At 51.1% G+C, this 14,743-nt stretch overlaps 1 protein-coding gene across 1 annotated transcript; it reads right to left on the bottom strand.

Annotated features, from left to right (window-relative positions):
* Positions 1–5,386: 5,386 nt before the first annotated feature.
* On the bottom strand, positions 5,387–6,335 carry LOC130042807 (olfactory receptor 2C1). The gene has a single exon (XM_056135012.1). The coding sequence runs from the start codon at positions 6,323–6,325 to the stop codon at positions 5,387–5,389; it is 939 nt and encodes a 312-aa protein (XP_055990987.1). The 5' UTR covers positions 6,326–6,335.
* Positions 6,336–14,743: the final 8,408 nt, after the last annotated feature.

Genomic DNA, 14,743 nt, shown 5'->3' with positions numbered 1-14,743 from the left:
CTGGATTGTCTGGTGCCAGGAAACTGAGAGGAAACTGCTGGGCTTGCACTTTTAGGTGTTTTCCTACCCTTCAAATTGCTCAATCTTCTAGTATGCTGGACTGTAAAGGAACATCAAGAACTAGAACTTTTTTTTTCTTTTTTTGGGTCATATCCAGTGATGCACAGGGGTTACTCCTGGCTCTGCACTCAGGAATTACCCCTGGCGGTGCTCAGGGGACCATATGGGATGCTGAGAATCGAACCTAGGTCGGCCGCATGCAAGGCAAATGCCCCATCTGCTGTGCTATTGCTCCAGCCCCAAGAACTAGAACTTTTAACCCTTGCCCATCATCTAATCCAGATGGGTTAGGAAAAACATATCAGAATTGGAGAATAATTTGTTTTTTAATTCATTCATGGAAATATTTGCCTATAATGTACAGATACAAAGTGGCTAAATCAGACATTTTATCTTCTATAATCATCCTCCTTGGACCACTCAGACATACCAACATCAGGTGGCTGGAGTGATAGAGCAGGTGGTAGTGGTTTGTCTTGCATGAAGCTGACCAGGGTTTGATCCCCAGCACTCTATATGGTCCCCTGAGCATGCCAGGAGCGACCCCTGAGTGGAGTCAGGAGGAAGCCCTGAGTATCACTGGATATAGCCCAAAAGATGGAGGAACAAACCCCCCTGGAAAGACAGTTAAAACTCAGGTAGGAGCATGCACTCACTAGCTGGAGTTGCTCTTCAGCGGGGTGGGGAGGGTTGGGGCACAGGACAGTGCTCAGGGATCACTCCTGGTTCTGTGGTCAGGAATCACTCCTGGTGGTGCTTAGAGGACCGTATGGGGCTCTGGGGATCAAACCCCAGCTGGATGTGTACAAAGCAAATACCCTCCCCCTCTGCACTAAATAATCACTCCTAGAAGTATTAAAGGGACCATATGGGATGCCGGGGATTGAGCCCTGGTCAGCCGCATGCAAGGCAAACACCTTACTTGCTGTACTATCTCTCTGGCTCCTAAACCAATAATTTTTTTTTCTGGTGCCACTATGGAACCCAGGGTATCATATATGTAAGGTATGAGCTGTATGAGCCCAATTCCTGACTTTTTTCCTCAAATTTTTACCGCTTTGTGTACATTTTTGAGACTGGAATTAAATATGTGCATTTCAAATGTGACCATTGTGCTGAATCCAAAAAGAACAATACCTGTCTCTTCCTGTTCCCCCCAAGTTCTTTTGCCACTAAAGGAGCTGGCTAGTGAGTTCAAAAAGTGTGGGCATGTTATGCGTGTGTTCGGTGGTCAAGAACCACCACCCCAGGCCAGCCAAAGGCCACAGGCAAACCAAGGAGCAGGGAACTGGGACAAAGGAATGAACAAGAGAATGGAGGACCAGGCCCAGGCTGATAGGGAGTCAGGGACTGGTTATTCCATTTATTTCTCTTTTCCCCTCCTTCTCTCTTATGGAGTATTTATATAGAAATCCTGAAGGGTGGGAGGTACACATAGGTGGGCTTGAACATTGCCATAACAACAAACAGATGTAAATCCCCTCCTTCTGGGGAAGTTCTAGGAGATTATCTCAGGGACAAAAATCTCATCTGGGGGTTCAGCACTCTAGATTATTAGGAGATCCACTCAAGGGTGGGATTCCATGTAAAGGTGTACTGCTTTCTCCTTTTCTCAGCTAGTAATCCACTTAAACAATTATACTGAATTTACTTCTTACTAATATTTCTAGTCATTTTGTATGGACACAGTAAGAGATATATTAAGCTCAAAGAGCAGCTCTTCCTGGGGACATCTTGTTATATATCCAGACTCAGCGCTTGGGCCTGATACCCCAGCATGGTCCATCAGTTACTTCTTTTTTGAATCATGACAAAGTTTGTTCTGTGACTGTGCTTTTTTTTTTCTTTTTTGGCTTTTTGGGCCACACCTGGTGGTGCACAGAGGTTACTCCTGGCTTTGCACTCAGGAATCACTCCTGGTGGTGCTCAGGGGACCATATGGGATGCTGGGAATTGAACCCGGGTCAGCCGCGTGCAAGGCAAATGCCCTACCCGCTCTGCTATCACTCCAGTCCCTCATGACCATGCTCTTAACTACTATATTTCTTATGGTGCTTAACTCGTACCTTTTTGATGCCAGGGTAGCTTACAATTTTCCCTGGGTTTTCCCAAGTCCCTCGCCAGAACCCTCTTTTGGGGGGTATTTGGAAGTAAGGGCAACTGAGTCAGGTAAATATGAGGAAAAAATTGCAAAACTTGCTGTTACTGTTTTTGGCATATCGAACATATCACGGGGAGCTTAGCAGGAGTAAATCTTATTTGGAGTCAATTAATTCCCATGTTACAAAAGCATAGCATCAACTGTCATCCTTTGTCTACACAAAAAGGACATTGCTAAACCTTGCAAAGGACATAAAGAAAAGAGGAAAGTAATATAGGATTATTAGTGTCTGATGGAATTGGGTGTGCCTCGGGAGCACTGTGGTGGGAGTAACTCAATAAATCTAAGCTCCCTGCAGGAGGAGCAAGGACAAACCAGTGTTATCCAACATCTCCCTCTTTTCTGTTTGCAAAATACAAAAAAATTTAAATTTCAACCCACCTCTGAACCCTGAGCAGTGTTTGTTACAAAATGTCCAATTGTTGCTCAATTCTTGGTTGATAGAGGACTGCACTGTCCAGAGCTGGAGAACCTGATGGAATTTGATGTGCCTCAAGAGCACTGTGATGTGAGTCCTGAGGGAAGACCAAGGACAAACCAATGTTATGCAACAGCTAGAGGAAGTGACCATTCAGTCTCCTTGGTAGTTATGAATAAATGAGTCAATTGTAGCACTGTTGCTCTGTCCTTCCGTTGTTCATCGATTTGCTCGAGCGGTCACCAGTAACATCTCACAGCGAATTGTGAAATTTGCTGTTACTGTTTTTGGCATATTGAATATGTCACGGGGAGCTTACCAGGTTTTGCCATTTGGGCGAGATACTCTCGGAAGCTTGCTGGGCTCTCCAAGAGGGGTGGAGGAATCGAACCCCAGTAGGCTGCGTGCAAGGAAAACGCCTTACCCGCTGTGCTATCGCTCCAGCCCCTGTGCTATCTGGCAATCATTGCTTGATCACTTGACTTCCTGTTAATCGTTGATTTGCTCGAGCAGGCGCCAGTAACGTCTCCATTTGTCCCTGTCGCGTGCTAGTGTAGCCCAATGGCATCTGTTCGCTCCGGGAACATGAAGAGCCTCAAACCGATCGTTCATGATCTTGACGAAGAAGTCTGACCATCTGGTAGGTGGGCAGCCACGCGGTCTTTTGACATCCCGTGGAATCCAGTCCGTAACAGCTCTAGTCCAGCAGTCGTCTTTAAATCTCATTACGTGACCAGCCCTTCTGATTTTTGACACCTTGGCAAACGAGACAGCGTCCCTGATCCTTGATCGTCGACGGATGTTAGAACTCCGGATTCTTTCTCTCATTTGAGTGAAACGTGATATTCCAAGCATAGCCCTTTCAATTCCTCTTTGGGAGACCCGAATAGCGTTCTCATCTTGTTTGCGCAGGGCCCAGGTCTCTGAGGCATATGTTAATGCAGGAAGAACAGTGGAATCAAAGAGATGTGCCTGGAGCTGGAGGTTCTTCATCCTCTTAGCTATTTCTTCGACGCTCTTGAAGGCGTTCCAAGCCGCTCTCTTCCTCCTGCGCAGCTCGGGTGCCAGGTCATTTGTCATGTTGACTTCATATTTTTGTTTTGCTTCGTTTTGGGGCCACATCCAGCAATGCTCAGGGGTTACTCCTGCACTCAGGGATTGCTCCTGCTGGTGTTTAGGGAACCACATGGAATGCCAGAGACCAGACCTGGGTCAGCCACATGAGAGGCTAGCGTCCTACCTGCTGTGCTATTGTCTGGCCCCTGCTGGCATTCTTTTCTTCTCTTTAGGAGTTTGGTCATGTGTCACTTCCTTCAAACTTCATCTAGCCTGAGGGTTCTGATTAAGCACTTTGAGCCTACAACTCTCTGGACTTGGATTCAGTCATCAAGGTGATGTCCATAATTGGCCAGTCCTGGAGATAGAGCTCAGCCTCACTTACAGGGCGAAGAACTGAGTGGGGCGGTTGGTCATTGCTCTGATATACAGCTTGAAAAATCACACTTAGGACAGAACTGTGCCACTGACTGATGGGGGGGACCAGACCAGCATTCTAACTCCAGTACCAGAGTGTTGGGGAGGACCAAGTGTTAGATCTTGAGGCCAGGAAAACCCCTCATGGCTGGAAGGCTTTCCCTGAGCTCTAAAACTTCACTGACTGGGGCTGGAGTGCTGGCACATCGGGTAGGGCATTTGCCTTGCATGCGGCCGACCCGGGTTCGATTCCCAGCATCCCATATTGGTCCCTCAAGCACCACCAGGAGTAATTTCTGAGTGCAGAACCAGGAGTAACCCCTGTTCATCGCTGGGTGTGACCCCCCCAAAAAAAACTTTGCCGACAGACTCGTAGTGCACCTGGTCTGCCCGCCAGACTGCCATAGCCAAATTCTGGTGGTAAATTTGACAACTGGGACTCTGGGAGTTATTTCAATGAAACTCTACCAAGGTAGGGAAGAGGGTGTTGGGGACACCCCCAGCAGTGCTTACGTCTTACTCCTGGCTCTGTGCTAAAAAATTATTCTTGGCAAGTCTTGGGGAACCAAATGCAGGGATCAAACCAGGGTCAGCTGCATGCACGGCGAGCACCCTAGTCACTATGTCGTCTCTCCAGCCCTCAAAGACGGGATTCAGAAAGAGACACAGAGGGGCTGGAGCGATATTCAGGGGGTAGGGATTTGCCTTGCATGCGACCAACCCAGATTCGATCCCCGACATCCCATATGGTCCCCCAGCACTGCCAGGAGTGATTCCTGAGTGCAGAGCCAGGAGTAACCCCTGAACATTGCTGGGTGTGACCCAAAAAGCAAAAAAAAAAAAGAGCGATGGACAAAGGGGACAGGTCAAGTACAAAGAATTATTTGGACAGTCATTAGGGATTAATAATACCTGGCTTAGTTTTATGGTATTACAGTAACATTATGTAAGATACTGCAAGTGGAGGTACTTTCTCCAGAAAAGCACAGAATTCTCTAGACATACAGGCATACTAAGTAACCTGTGGACAACAGAGACTATGAGCGAGTTCTGTGCTCCGAGTCTCCAGTCACACAGTCTCTCTGGAAGCCACACTCGGATCTTCTGGAGTCAGTTCAGAGCATCTGCAATAACACTAACCAGTGCCCGATGGTCAAGGGTCGAAGGGAGAAGGTGCTGGCTGCAGCGGGGCTGTCTGCCCCTTCCCCGTGGCCAGAGAGAGGAGGAGAGACAGTGCACGACGATTGGAGACACAGAGAATGGCACAGCCCCCCTCAGCCGACTTCCCTCCCCTTCCTCAGCAGCCTCCTCAGTGCCCCCTTCACTTCCTTGTTCCGCAGAGTGTAGATGAGAGGGTTGACCATGGGCGTGATGACCGAGTAGAAGAGGGAAATAAACTTGCCCTGGTCCTGGTTGCTGGACTTTGCAGGCAGCAGGTACCCGTAGATGGCCGAGCCGTAGAAGAGGAAGACCACCAGCAGGTGTGAGAGGCACGTGTTGAAGGCCTTCCTGCGGCCCTCGGCGGAGCCGATCTTCAGCACGGCCCGAGCGATGTAGCAGTAGGAGACCAGGATGACGCTCAGTGGGACCGCGGTGAAGAAGGTGCAGACACCGTTGAGCACGGCCTCATTGAGATGCGTGTCCCCGCAGGCCAGCTTGATCATGGCAGGCACCTCGCACAGGAAGTTGTCCACCCTCCGGTGCCCACACAGCGGGAGCTGCAGAGTGAACGTGGATTGGATCAGAGAGTTTCCCAGCCCTCCCAACCAGGCCACGACAGCCAGCCGCCAGCAGAGCCCAGGGTTCATGATGGTGGTATAGTGTAGGGGCCGGCACACCGCCACGTAACGGTCAAAGGCCATCACCACGAGCAGAATGCACTCGGTCGCCCCAAGCCAGAGGAAGACGTAGAGCTGGGTCACACAGCCACCGTAGCTGATGGTCTTGTCTGGCCCCGACAGGTTGATGAGCATCTGCGGGACAGAGCTCGTGGTGAAGGCGAGGTCCAGGGAGGAGAGGTTGCTGAGGAAGAAGTACATGGGCGTGTGCAGCCGGGGATCCAGTCGAGAGAGCAGGATGATGGTGAAGTTCCCGATCAGGGTCAGCAAGTAAGAGAAGAGGATGACCACGAAGAAGATCATCTCCAGCTCGGGGTGGTCGGACACGCCCGTCAGAATGAAGCCCTCTGGGAAGCTGCTGTTGGTCCCAGCCATCTCGAGGAATCTCTCCAGGGCAAACTGCAGGGGAGAAGAAGGGGAGAGAGAGCGATGGGATCAGGAGCAGGGTAGAAACTGCATGCTGGTGGTGCCCAGTGCAGCCCCCAGCCACGGTCTGTCCCATTACAGGAAACTCTTCCACCCAGATGTCAAATAGACATGAAGGGAGTGCCTTTAGGAAGACAGAAGAGAAAGATTAGGATCTTCTGCTCCACATGGCAATTAAAACAGGAGAGAGTGGGAAAGAGATGTAGAAATGTGGGCCAGAGAGATTGGACAGCAGGTAGGGTGTTTGCCTTGTGTGTAGTCAACCCAGGTTCCATCCCCGGCATCCCGTCTGAGCCCCTCCAAGCACTACCAGGGACAACTCCTGAGTGCAGAGCCAGGAGTAACCCCAGGGAAGCTCCAGGTGTGGCCAAAAACCAGCCAAACAAAAAGATGTGGAAATGCTCGTACCAATTTCTCAAGTAAGGCTTTGGGAATTCGTGGAGTGGGGCAGCTGACCTACTGCACTTTGGAAAAGTCCTCAGATGTCTGTGATCTATGTACTCCCTTTCTACATGTTCCAATCCCAAGTGGAAGAGGGGTGATCGAGTTAGAGGATTAACTGATGAATCTACAGTCCCAGGGGAGGAAGGGAAAGAGTGAGCACAGACTTAGCAAAAGTATTAGACGCTAGAAGGAGAGTTACGGGCAGGGAGATACAGAGCGAAACAAACTTCAAGTAAGTATAAGTGGAACCAGATGAAAGGACCAGTAGGGTTCACCCAGAGGCACGGGTCAGCTCCTGAGTGTCCACAGCAAGTGAAGGCAGCTGGGAGACTTGTGGAAGGATATGGCTGGACCCACCCACCTCTGAGCCAAAAAAATAGTTCCCAGTGCCAGCGGCTGACCCAACCCTGGGCCAACGGTCACCACCTTTCCTTGGGGAAGATCTAGGATTTTCTAGAAACATACCAACTTCTTCCTATTTATTCCTAATAAAGAAATTGAAGGAAAAACAGAAATAACTCCGAGGCAGCCTCTGCACACAGGGCTCACTTCAGGTGGGGCTCGGGGGTCAGAGGGGTGCCCGGGGTCAAACCCAAGTCAACCGCACAGCAATTACCCTCCTCCTGTGCTGCGTCTCTGACCCTTGCTTCTCCCTGGGGACACGCAGTGGGCCACTGGGCCTCTTCTTCCAGAGCGAGGTAGACGCGAGGGCTTCCCAGGGAAGCAGTGGCCGCTGGCTGCACCTCTGGCTGAAGACCCCCAGGGCCATCTTTCATCCACAAGCACCCAAAATACTAGAGATCCAGATGCTCCATGCCCCAGGGAACCAAGGGGGAAATTGTTGCTGCGGCTTCAGGTCATTAGAGGCCTGCAGTGAGTCAGGGGAAAGGGCTCCTGAGACCTTTTCGTCTTTCCTACCTAGGAGGACATTACTGGGTCCTGTCTCTTGAGTCAGGACTTGAGGGGGGGCCTGTTGCCGCCCTGGGGTTGTGCCCATGTTTCTGTCCAAAGGTTTTTGTTTTTGTTTTGTCTTTTGAGTCACACCTGGCGATGCTCAGGGGTTCCTCCTGGCTCCGCACTCAGCAATTACTCCTGGAAGTGCTGGGGGATCCTATGGGATGGTTGAACCCAGGTCAGCCATGTACCAGGCAAACGCCCTCTCCTCTGTCCTATCGCTCTGGCCCCATGTCGAAAGTTCTCGCAGGCGTCCCCTCACCAGCTCCTGCTTCTGAGCTACTTGTCCTGGGTGCCTCCATCCACGGCCTTCCATATTTGTGTGGTATCCATGGCTAGTGCTTTGTGCGTGCCCACTGGTGCCAGAATTTTGTCTCAGTCCCCACTCTACACAACCAGCAGGGGGTTTGTTTTGGGCTTATACCTGGCAAGGTTCAGGGGTTTCTTCTGGCTCTGTGCCCAGGTATCAACACCCCTGGCAGCAGGGTTGAGGACTGGACCCAGAGAAACCTTACCACTCCAGCCCCAACAAGCAGTTTTTTTTTTTCTTTTAGGGCACACCCGGCAATGCTCAGGAGTTACTCCTGGCTCTTGCACTCAGGAATTACTCCTGGCGGTGCTTAGGGGACCATAAGGGATGGTGGAAATCGAACCTGGGTCGGCTGCGTGCAAGACAAATATCCTACCAGCTGTGCTATTGCTCCAGCCCCTCTAACAAGCAGGTTTTTTAAATTTTTGGGTCACACCCGGCGATGCACAGAGGTTGCTCCTGGCTCATGCACTCAGGAATTACTCCTGGCGGTGCTCAGGAGACCATATGGGATGCTGGGAATTGAACCTGGGTCGGCCGCGTGCAAAGCAAACGCCCTACCCTCTGTGCTATCGCTCCAGGCCCCTAACAAGCAGTTTTTAACCCAGGTATAAACTAGTCAAAATGGCAAAGGAAAACCAGAGCCCAGCCATGCAGAAAGTTTCAGAGAAAATGTCAAACCAGCCTGACTCAAGCTGAGCATGACAAGCGCCTCACACTGATATGAGGGGGACTGAGGTTGAGTTCAGCAGCTCAACAAGGCATTTCCCTCCCTTAAGTGACCTCCCCTCTTGCTTCTCCGTTCTCTCAGAGTTAACATACATTTACTTATTTAGGGACCACCCCTGGCGGTGCTCAGGGATTACTCCTGATTCTGTGCTCAGGAACCACTCCTGGTGGTGCTCACAGGACTCTATGTGGTGTCAACTTCATGCAAGGCAAGCCCCCCGGCCTGCTGTATCTTATTACTGGCCCACAATATACATTTTAAGAAGCACCTAGAGATATTCACCTTAGAGGTTGCACTGTTAATGGTGCCATTTAGATACTGGAGATTCTGGAAGGAGTTTATTTGGGTACAGAGGATTTTTCTTTGTCTTTTGGGTCACACCCAGTGATGCACAGCGCTTACTCCTGGCTCTATACTCAGGAATTACTCCTGGCGGTGCTTGGAGTATACTATAGGATACTGGGAATCGAACCCAGGTCGGCCCAGTGCAAGGCAAATGCCCTACCCGCTTTTCTATGGCTCCATCCCCCACAGAGGATTTTTCTTATAAAAGTCACCCTGAGTGGTACTCAGGGGCCCCCAGCAGATCAAAGGCAAGACAGATGCTTGATCTATTTCCCGGTGCCCCAGCATTTCTTTTTATGAATTTCATATCATGCATCGATGGTTCCCACCTTAGTCTTCCTGTAAGTTTTATTTTGTTTGCTTTGGTTTGGGGGCCACACCTGGTGATGCTCAGGGGCTACTCCTGTCTTTCATTCAGTAATTACTCCTAGCAATGTTCAGGTGACCACACAGGATGCTGAGGATTGAAACTGAGTCAGCTGTGTAGAAAGGCAAACGCCCACCCTGCTGGTCTGCCGCTCCTCACCCTGTAAACTTTGTCTGACAGCTTGTGAGACTGAGAAAAGCAGTTAAGACTGGCTTCTGTAAGGAACTCTAGATGTGTAATTATATGGTTTTCTGCACTTTTCTTTTTTCTATTTCACAACTCTCAATCAGCCTCATGCACAGTAAATCTGAAGTTTAGGGTGAGAGCTTTCCAACAAGGAAATCCTTCCTCAGACGTGGGCACACTCCACGTTGGGGCGTGTGTTCTTAGAATTCAAGTCTTGCTCTACTACTAGTCTGAGCAAAAAAAGAAAAAAAAAGGCAAAGCAATAACCTAAAACAAAAGCAGTTAAATAAGCCATAAACTTAATCCTGAATTCCTTATTCCAGCAGAGAAGTTGTTTTTTTCTTTTTGTTTATTTTATTTTATTTTTTTACTTTGTGGGTCACACCCAGCGATGCACAGGGGTTACCCTGGCTCTGCACTCAGGAATTACTCCTGGCAGTGTTCAGGGGATCATATGGGATGCTGGGAATCGAACCCGGGTCAGCCACATGCAAGGCTACCTACTTGCTGTGCTACCACTCCAGCCCCCAGCAGAGAATTCTTTTTTTTTGCTTTTTTGGGTCACACCCGGCGATGCACAGGGGTTACTCCTGGTTCACACACTCAGGTACTATTCCCGGCGATGCTCGGGAAACCATTTGGGATGCTGGGAATCAAACCTGTGTTGTCCGTGTACAAGGCAAACGCCCTACCCGCTGTGCTATCACTCCTGCCCCCCCAGCAGAGAAGTTTTAAGAAATCTTTTGTTCTGGGCTGGAGAGAGCCTTATGGGCTGAGCACACGCTGACCCCGCCACGAGAGACCCCCAGATAGTGCTGGGAGGGGCCTCTGAGCAACACCAGGTGGAGCCCCAAGACAAAAATAAAATTGTTTGAAGGATTTCCTGCATCTGGGAGACAGTTGAGAGTGTGATTCCTGAGAGCTCTGGCTGCTCGAGGTCTGCAGGAACTCTGTCTTGGAGGTTTTGATCAGATCTGGAGACTGTGTTTGTTTTTTTAACTATCTATGTAGAAAAAAGAAAATGAGCTCAAGGGAGCATATGGCTTTCTCATGGAGAAAAACACCTCATGAAGTAAAATAAGGGAGTTATACACCCTAAGTTGGGATGCAGAGTAGAATGTTGTAATTTTACCCCGAAAATCTGAGAAGCCAAGAATGGAATGGGTGAGGTGGGATCTTTTTGGGGGGTGCGGAGAGGGAGCCTGTGTTCAGGGCTCACTTCTGTGGGGTTTAGGGGACCATATGGGGTGCTAAGATCGAACCCATGTCAGCTACATGTGAGGCAAATGCCCTCCCTGCTGGACTAACTCTCCAGTTTCTGATAAGTTTGAATCTTAAGAGAGAAAAAAGTCCAGTAATTTTAAAATCACCTGGTTTACAGTGAGCATTTGGACAGCTCATGCAGAAGCGGCACCGCCACAGCTGAAGGGCAGAGTTCACTGACACAGTGACGGAACACTGCTCGCTCAGCCCTTCCCGACATTCCACCAGGGCACACGGCCAAGCTCCCTTCAGAGGGATTTCAGTCTCTCCAGTGGGAAAAAGGATGTTGGCCAAACGGACCGTGGCCTGGCCCCCAGGGCGCTCTAACAAGCTCAGGACTTCATAAAACAGAAGGGATATGAGCTACACACAGAGCCTCACACACATGCACACGTTCCACACCACAGACGACCAGAGAGGCGGGACAAACAGGAGAGCTGCAGGAGTCACTCCCCGCCGTCCCTGCAGCTGGAGGCACGCTGCCAAGGCCTTAGAGGGCACGCAGCACCTCCCGCAAGGCCACCCTTCGCGGCCTCGACACCGGCAGGGTTTTCTTGTCTGTCTGGGGGCCAGAACCCAGGGTACTTAGGGGCAACTCCTGATGGTGCTCAGGGGACTGTATGGTACCAGGGGTCCGAGCTGGCCCTGGTGTGTGCAGCACGCCTCATCTCCGGCCCCCACCTTTTTTTCTTTTTGAATCACCGTGAGATAGAGCATTACAAAATTATTCATGATTGTGTTTCAGTCATACAATGCTCCAACACCCACCCCTCCACCACTGTAATTTCCCAGCACCAGTGTCCTCAATTTCCCTCCCACCCCTTCAAGCCTCCTCCTACTCCAGCCTACCTCTATGGCAGGCACCTCTCTCTCTCTCTCTCTCTCTCTCTCTCTCTCTCATTTTAGGCATTATGGTTTGCAATACAGACACTGAAATATTGCCATGGATGTCCCTTTAGCTGCTTCCAACACTCAGTTCTTACCCAGAGTGATATTTCCAGCTAGTGTTGTCATATTGACCCTCCTCTACCTTAACCCCCCTCCACCTCCCTCACCACTGACCAACCAGCCCCTCCCCCCATTTTTAAAAGAACGTGGAGGGGTCTAGGAGACCCTTGATAGGCTGAAGCACAGGTTTGTGTGCAGGAGCCCTGGCTTCAATCCCCAGCACGGGCACCGCCAGGGGTGCCCCCGAACACTGATCCGGGAGTAGCACCCAAGCACTAAAGGGTGAGGCCAAGACAAAATGGGCCCAGAGAATGTGGCACTGGTCCAGAGAAGACGGAGCAGGAGATGGAGAAAGCAGGTCCTTGACAAGCAGCCCGTGTGGAAGGGGCTGAAGATGTGCGGGCACAGTGAGCAGCATCTCTGATAGAATTCAGTAACTGCAAGGGGGGCATGGCAGGATAGCTGCCTGTGGGACAGGCTCTCAGCCATGACACAGGAGCACAGGCACACTGGGACCCCGTGGGGTGAGAGGCTCCTGCCCAGGCTCTTTTCGAGAGCTCTGTTCTGTGCTCATAAGCATCTTTCTGCTTTGTTTGGTTTTGGTCTCTCATGTTAAGAATTTTCAGCTCGGGGGCCGGAGCAATAGCACAGCAGGGAGGGTGTTTGCCTTGCACGCGACTGACCTGGGTTCCATTCCCAGTGTCCCATATGGTCCCCAGGCACTGCCAGGAGTGATTCCTGAGTGCGGAGCCAGGAGTAAACCCTGAGCATCACCAGGTGTGGCTCCCCTCAAAAGAAAAAAAAATTTCCAGCTTCTCTCTATTCTAGATGTGATTCAGTCATCTCTGATTTGTATTTCTCAAAGTTTCCCTTTTATCTTCAGCTTTTCACCCTTGGCTCCTGCATGCACCGAGACAGAGATCACATCCGTCTAGACTGGCATGGGACTCCAATGTCACGCCACCCCCAGTGTCTGGAAAAGACCCGAGGTCTCCCTTTTCTCCTTTCTGCCTCAGCCATGCCCTTTCTTCCCTCTACAGCTCTCTCCCTGCTCTGGGTTGTTCCCGGGAATATACCTCTGCCGTCGGGTCTGCGGTCACCGTCAGCTCCAGGTGAGCGGGAGGAGGCAGGACTCACTACCAGGAGGGGCCGCGGGCTTTTATCCGAGGGCTCCACTGGTCCTCTGAGGAGCGCATCCAAGGCCCCAACAGCCCAGCTCACTTGGGCTGACTCCGCAGAGCCCAAGGGGGTCTCTGTCCCCATCGGCAATTAACACCGAGCAAACTCACGGCCGGAGCGGGAAAGGCTGTCCCAGAAGGACTCCACACCTCGAGGCCACTAAGGGGGCTGGAGTACTCCGTCCGGGGCTTCCCTACCCAAACAATAACAACCCCCCTGAGCTCCTGTCTGAGCAACAAGCCCTGGTTTTGCTTCTGAGAGCACTTCCTGGGCAAGCAGGGCTGGCAGTTTCTCACCTATGATGGAGAGAACAGACGAGGGCCCCCAGGTCCTGGCAGAGTCCCTGTCCCTGGCAGCGGGGCTGACTACAGAGGAGAAGGCGTCCCTGGGGGTTCACAGGCTGGAACGAGGAAGCCCAGCCGCCCCGTCTCTTGGGCCATGACTCCCTCCCCACTGTGGGAAGCAGGTTCTCCTGCAGAGGAAGTGGACAGCCAGCACAGCAGAGAGCCCTCCCGGGAAGCCGTCTAGAGGTGGACAGAGTCAGCAGGAGCCATGGGTAGCCGACCCGCTCCAGGAGGTGTCCACATGCTGTGCCGGGCTCCAAAGTCTACAGGATCACCCCAGCAATGGGGAGACAGTGTATTCCCGTGTCACACGACAGGAATGAAGGGGTCCACAACTTGTCCCAGGGCAAAGAGCAGATGGAGAGTTGCTTATACTAGGTGTGTCTGACTACCTGAAAAATGGGAGACTCTAGTGTCGGCAGGGGACAGGGGAGTCAGTAAATCATGTCCCCTCTCTGAAATTCTCTCCACACTGTCATCATTGGCCTCTGTACGTCTTCATTAAGATATTACTGAAGGAGAGAGAGTGCAGTGGGTAGGGTGCTTGCCTTGCATGAGGCCAACCCAGGTTTGATCCCTGGCATCCTGTATCAACTCTTGAGTCCTTATCGATCCCAGAAGTGATCCCTGAGCACAGAACCAGGGGTAACTCCTGAGTATCACAAGGTGTGGTTCCCACACAAAACCAAAATAAAATAAAATGCGATAGAAGCGTCAGAGCTACAGTACAGCAGGTAGGGTGCTTGCCTTGCATGTAGCCAACCTGTGTTCGATCCCGAGCACTGTTCCCCATCTGGTCTAATGAGTACTGCCAGAAGTGATCTCTGAGCACAGCCTTGGTATGGCCACGAGACAAAACAACAACAACAACAACAACAACAAAGAAGTAATAATGATGATGATAATGTGATATAGAAGGGGACTGGAGCTATTTAAAGGGCTAGAACATACACTTAATATGTAGGAGCTCTGGGCTTAATGCCAGCACTGATCACCAGGAATGATTCCCGAGTCTCCAGCAGGAGTGACCCCTGGGCTCTGCAGGGCGTGCGCTACCCGGGGCTGTTTTTTTTTTTTGCCCACTCTGTTTCCAGTCTTACTCCACACCCCTCTGACCATGGCACCCTTGCCGATTGGCGCACTTCCGTGCAGAGAACATGTGTGCATGGATGGCTGTGCCCTGCATTTCAGCCTGTCCTCCCTCACAGGGGGACACCCTCAATGTTCTCACTTCAGCCTTAAGAGACACACCCCAGGTGCAGTGCGCTCACTCAGCAGTCCTCATGCGAAACAAATA

Source organism: Sorex fumeus, unplaced genomic scaffold (genome assembly GCF_029834395.1).
Source record: "Sorex fumeus unplaced genomic scaffold, SorFum_2.1 ptg000110l, whole genome shotgun sequence".
NCBI lineage: Eukaryota > Metazoa > Chordata > Mammalia > Eulipotyphla > Soricidae > Sorex > Sorex fumeus.
Note: the sequence above shows the minus strand (reverse complement) of the source record. Positions and strands in the feature narration are given on the sequence as shown.

Excerpts from the sequence above, each read along its gene's own strand:
- LOC130042807 (XM_056135012.1), bottom strand. The coding sequence starts at position 6,325 with ATGGCTGGGACCAACAGCAGCTTCCCAGAGGGCTTCATTCTGACGGGC.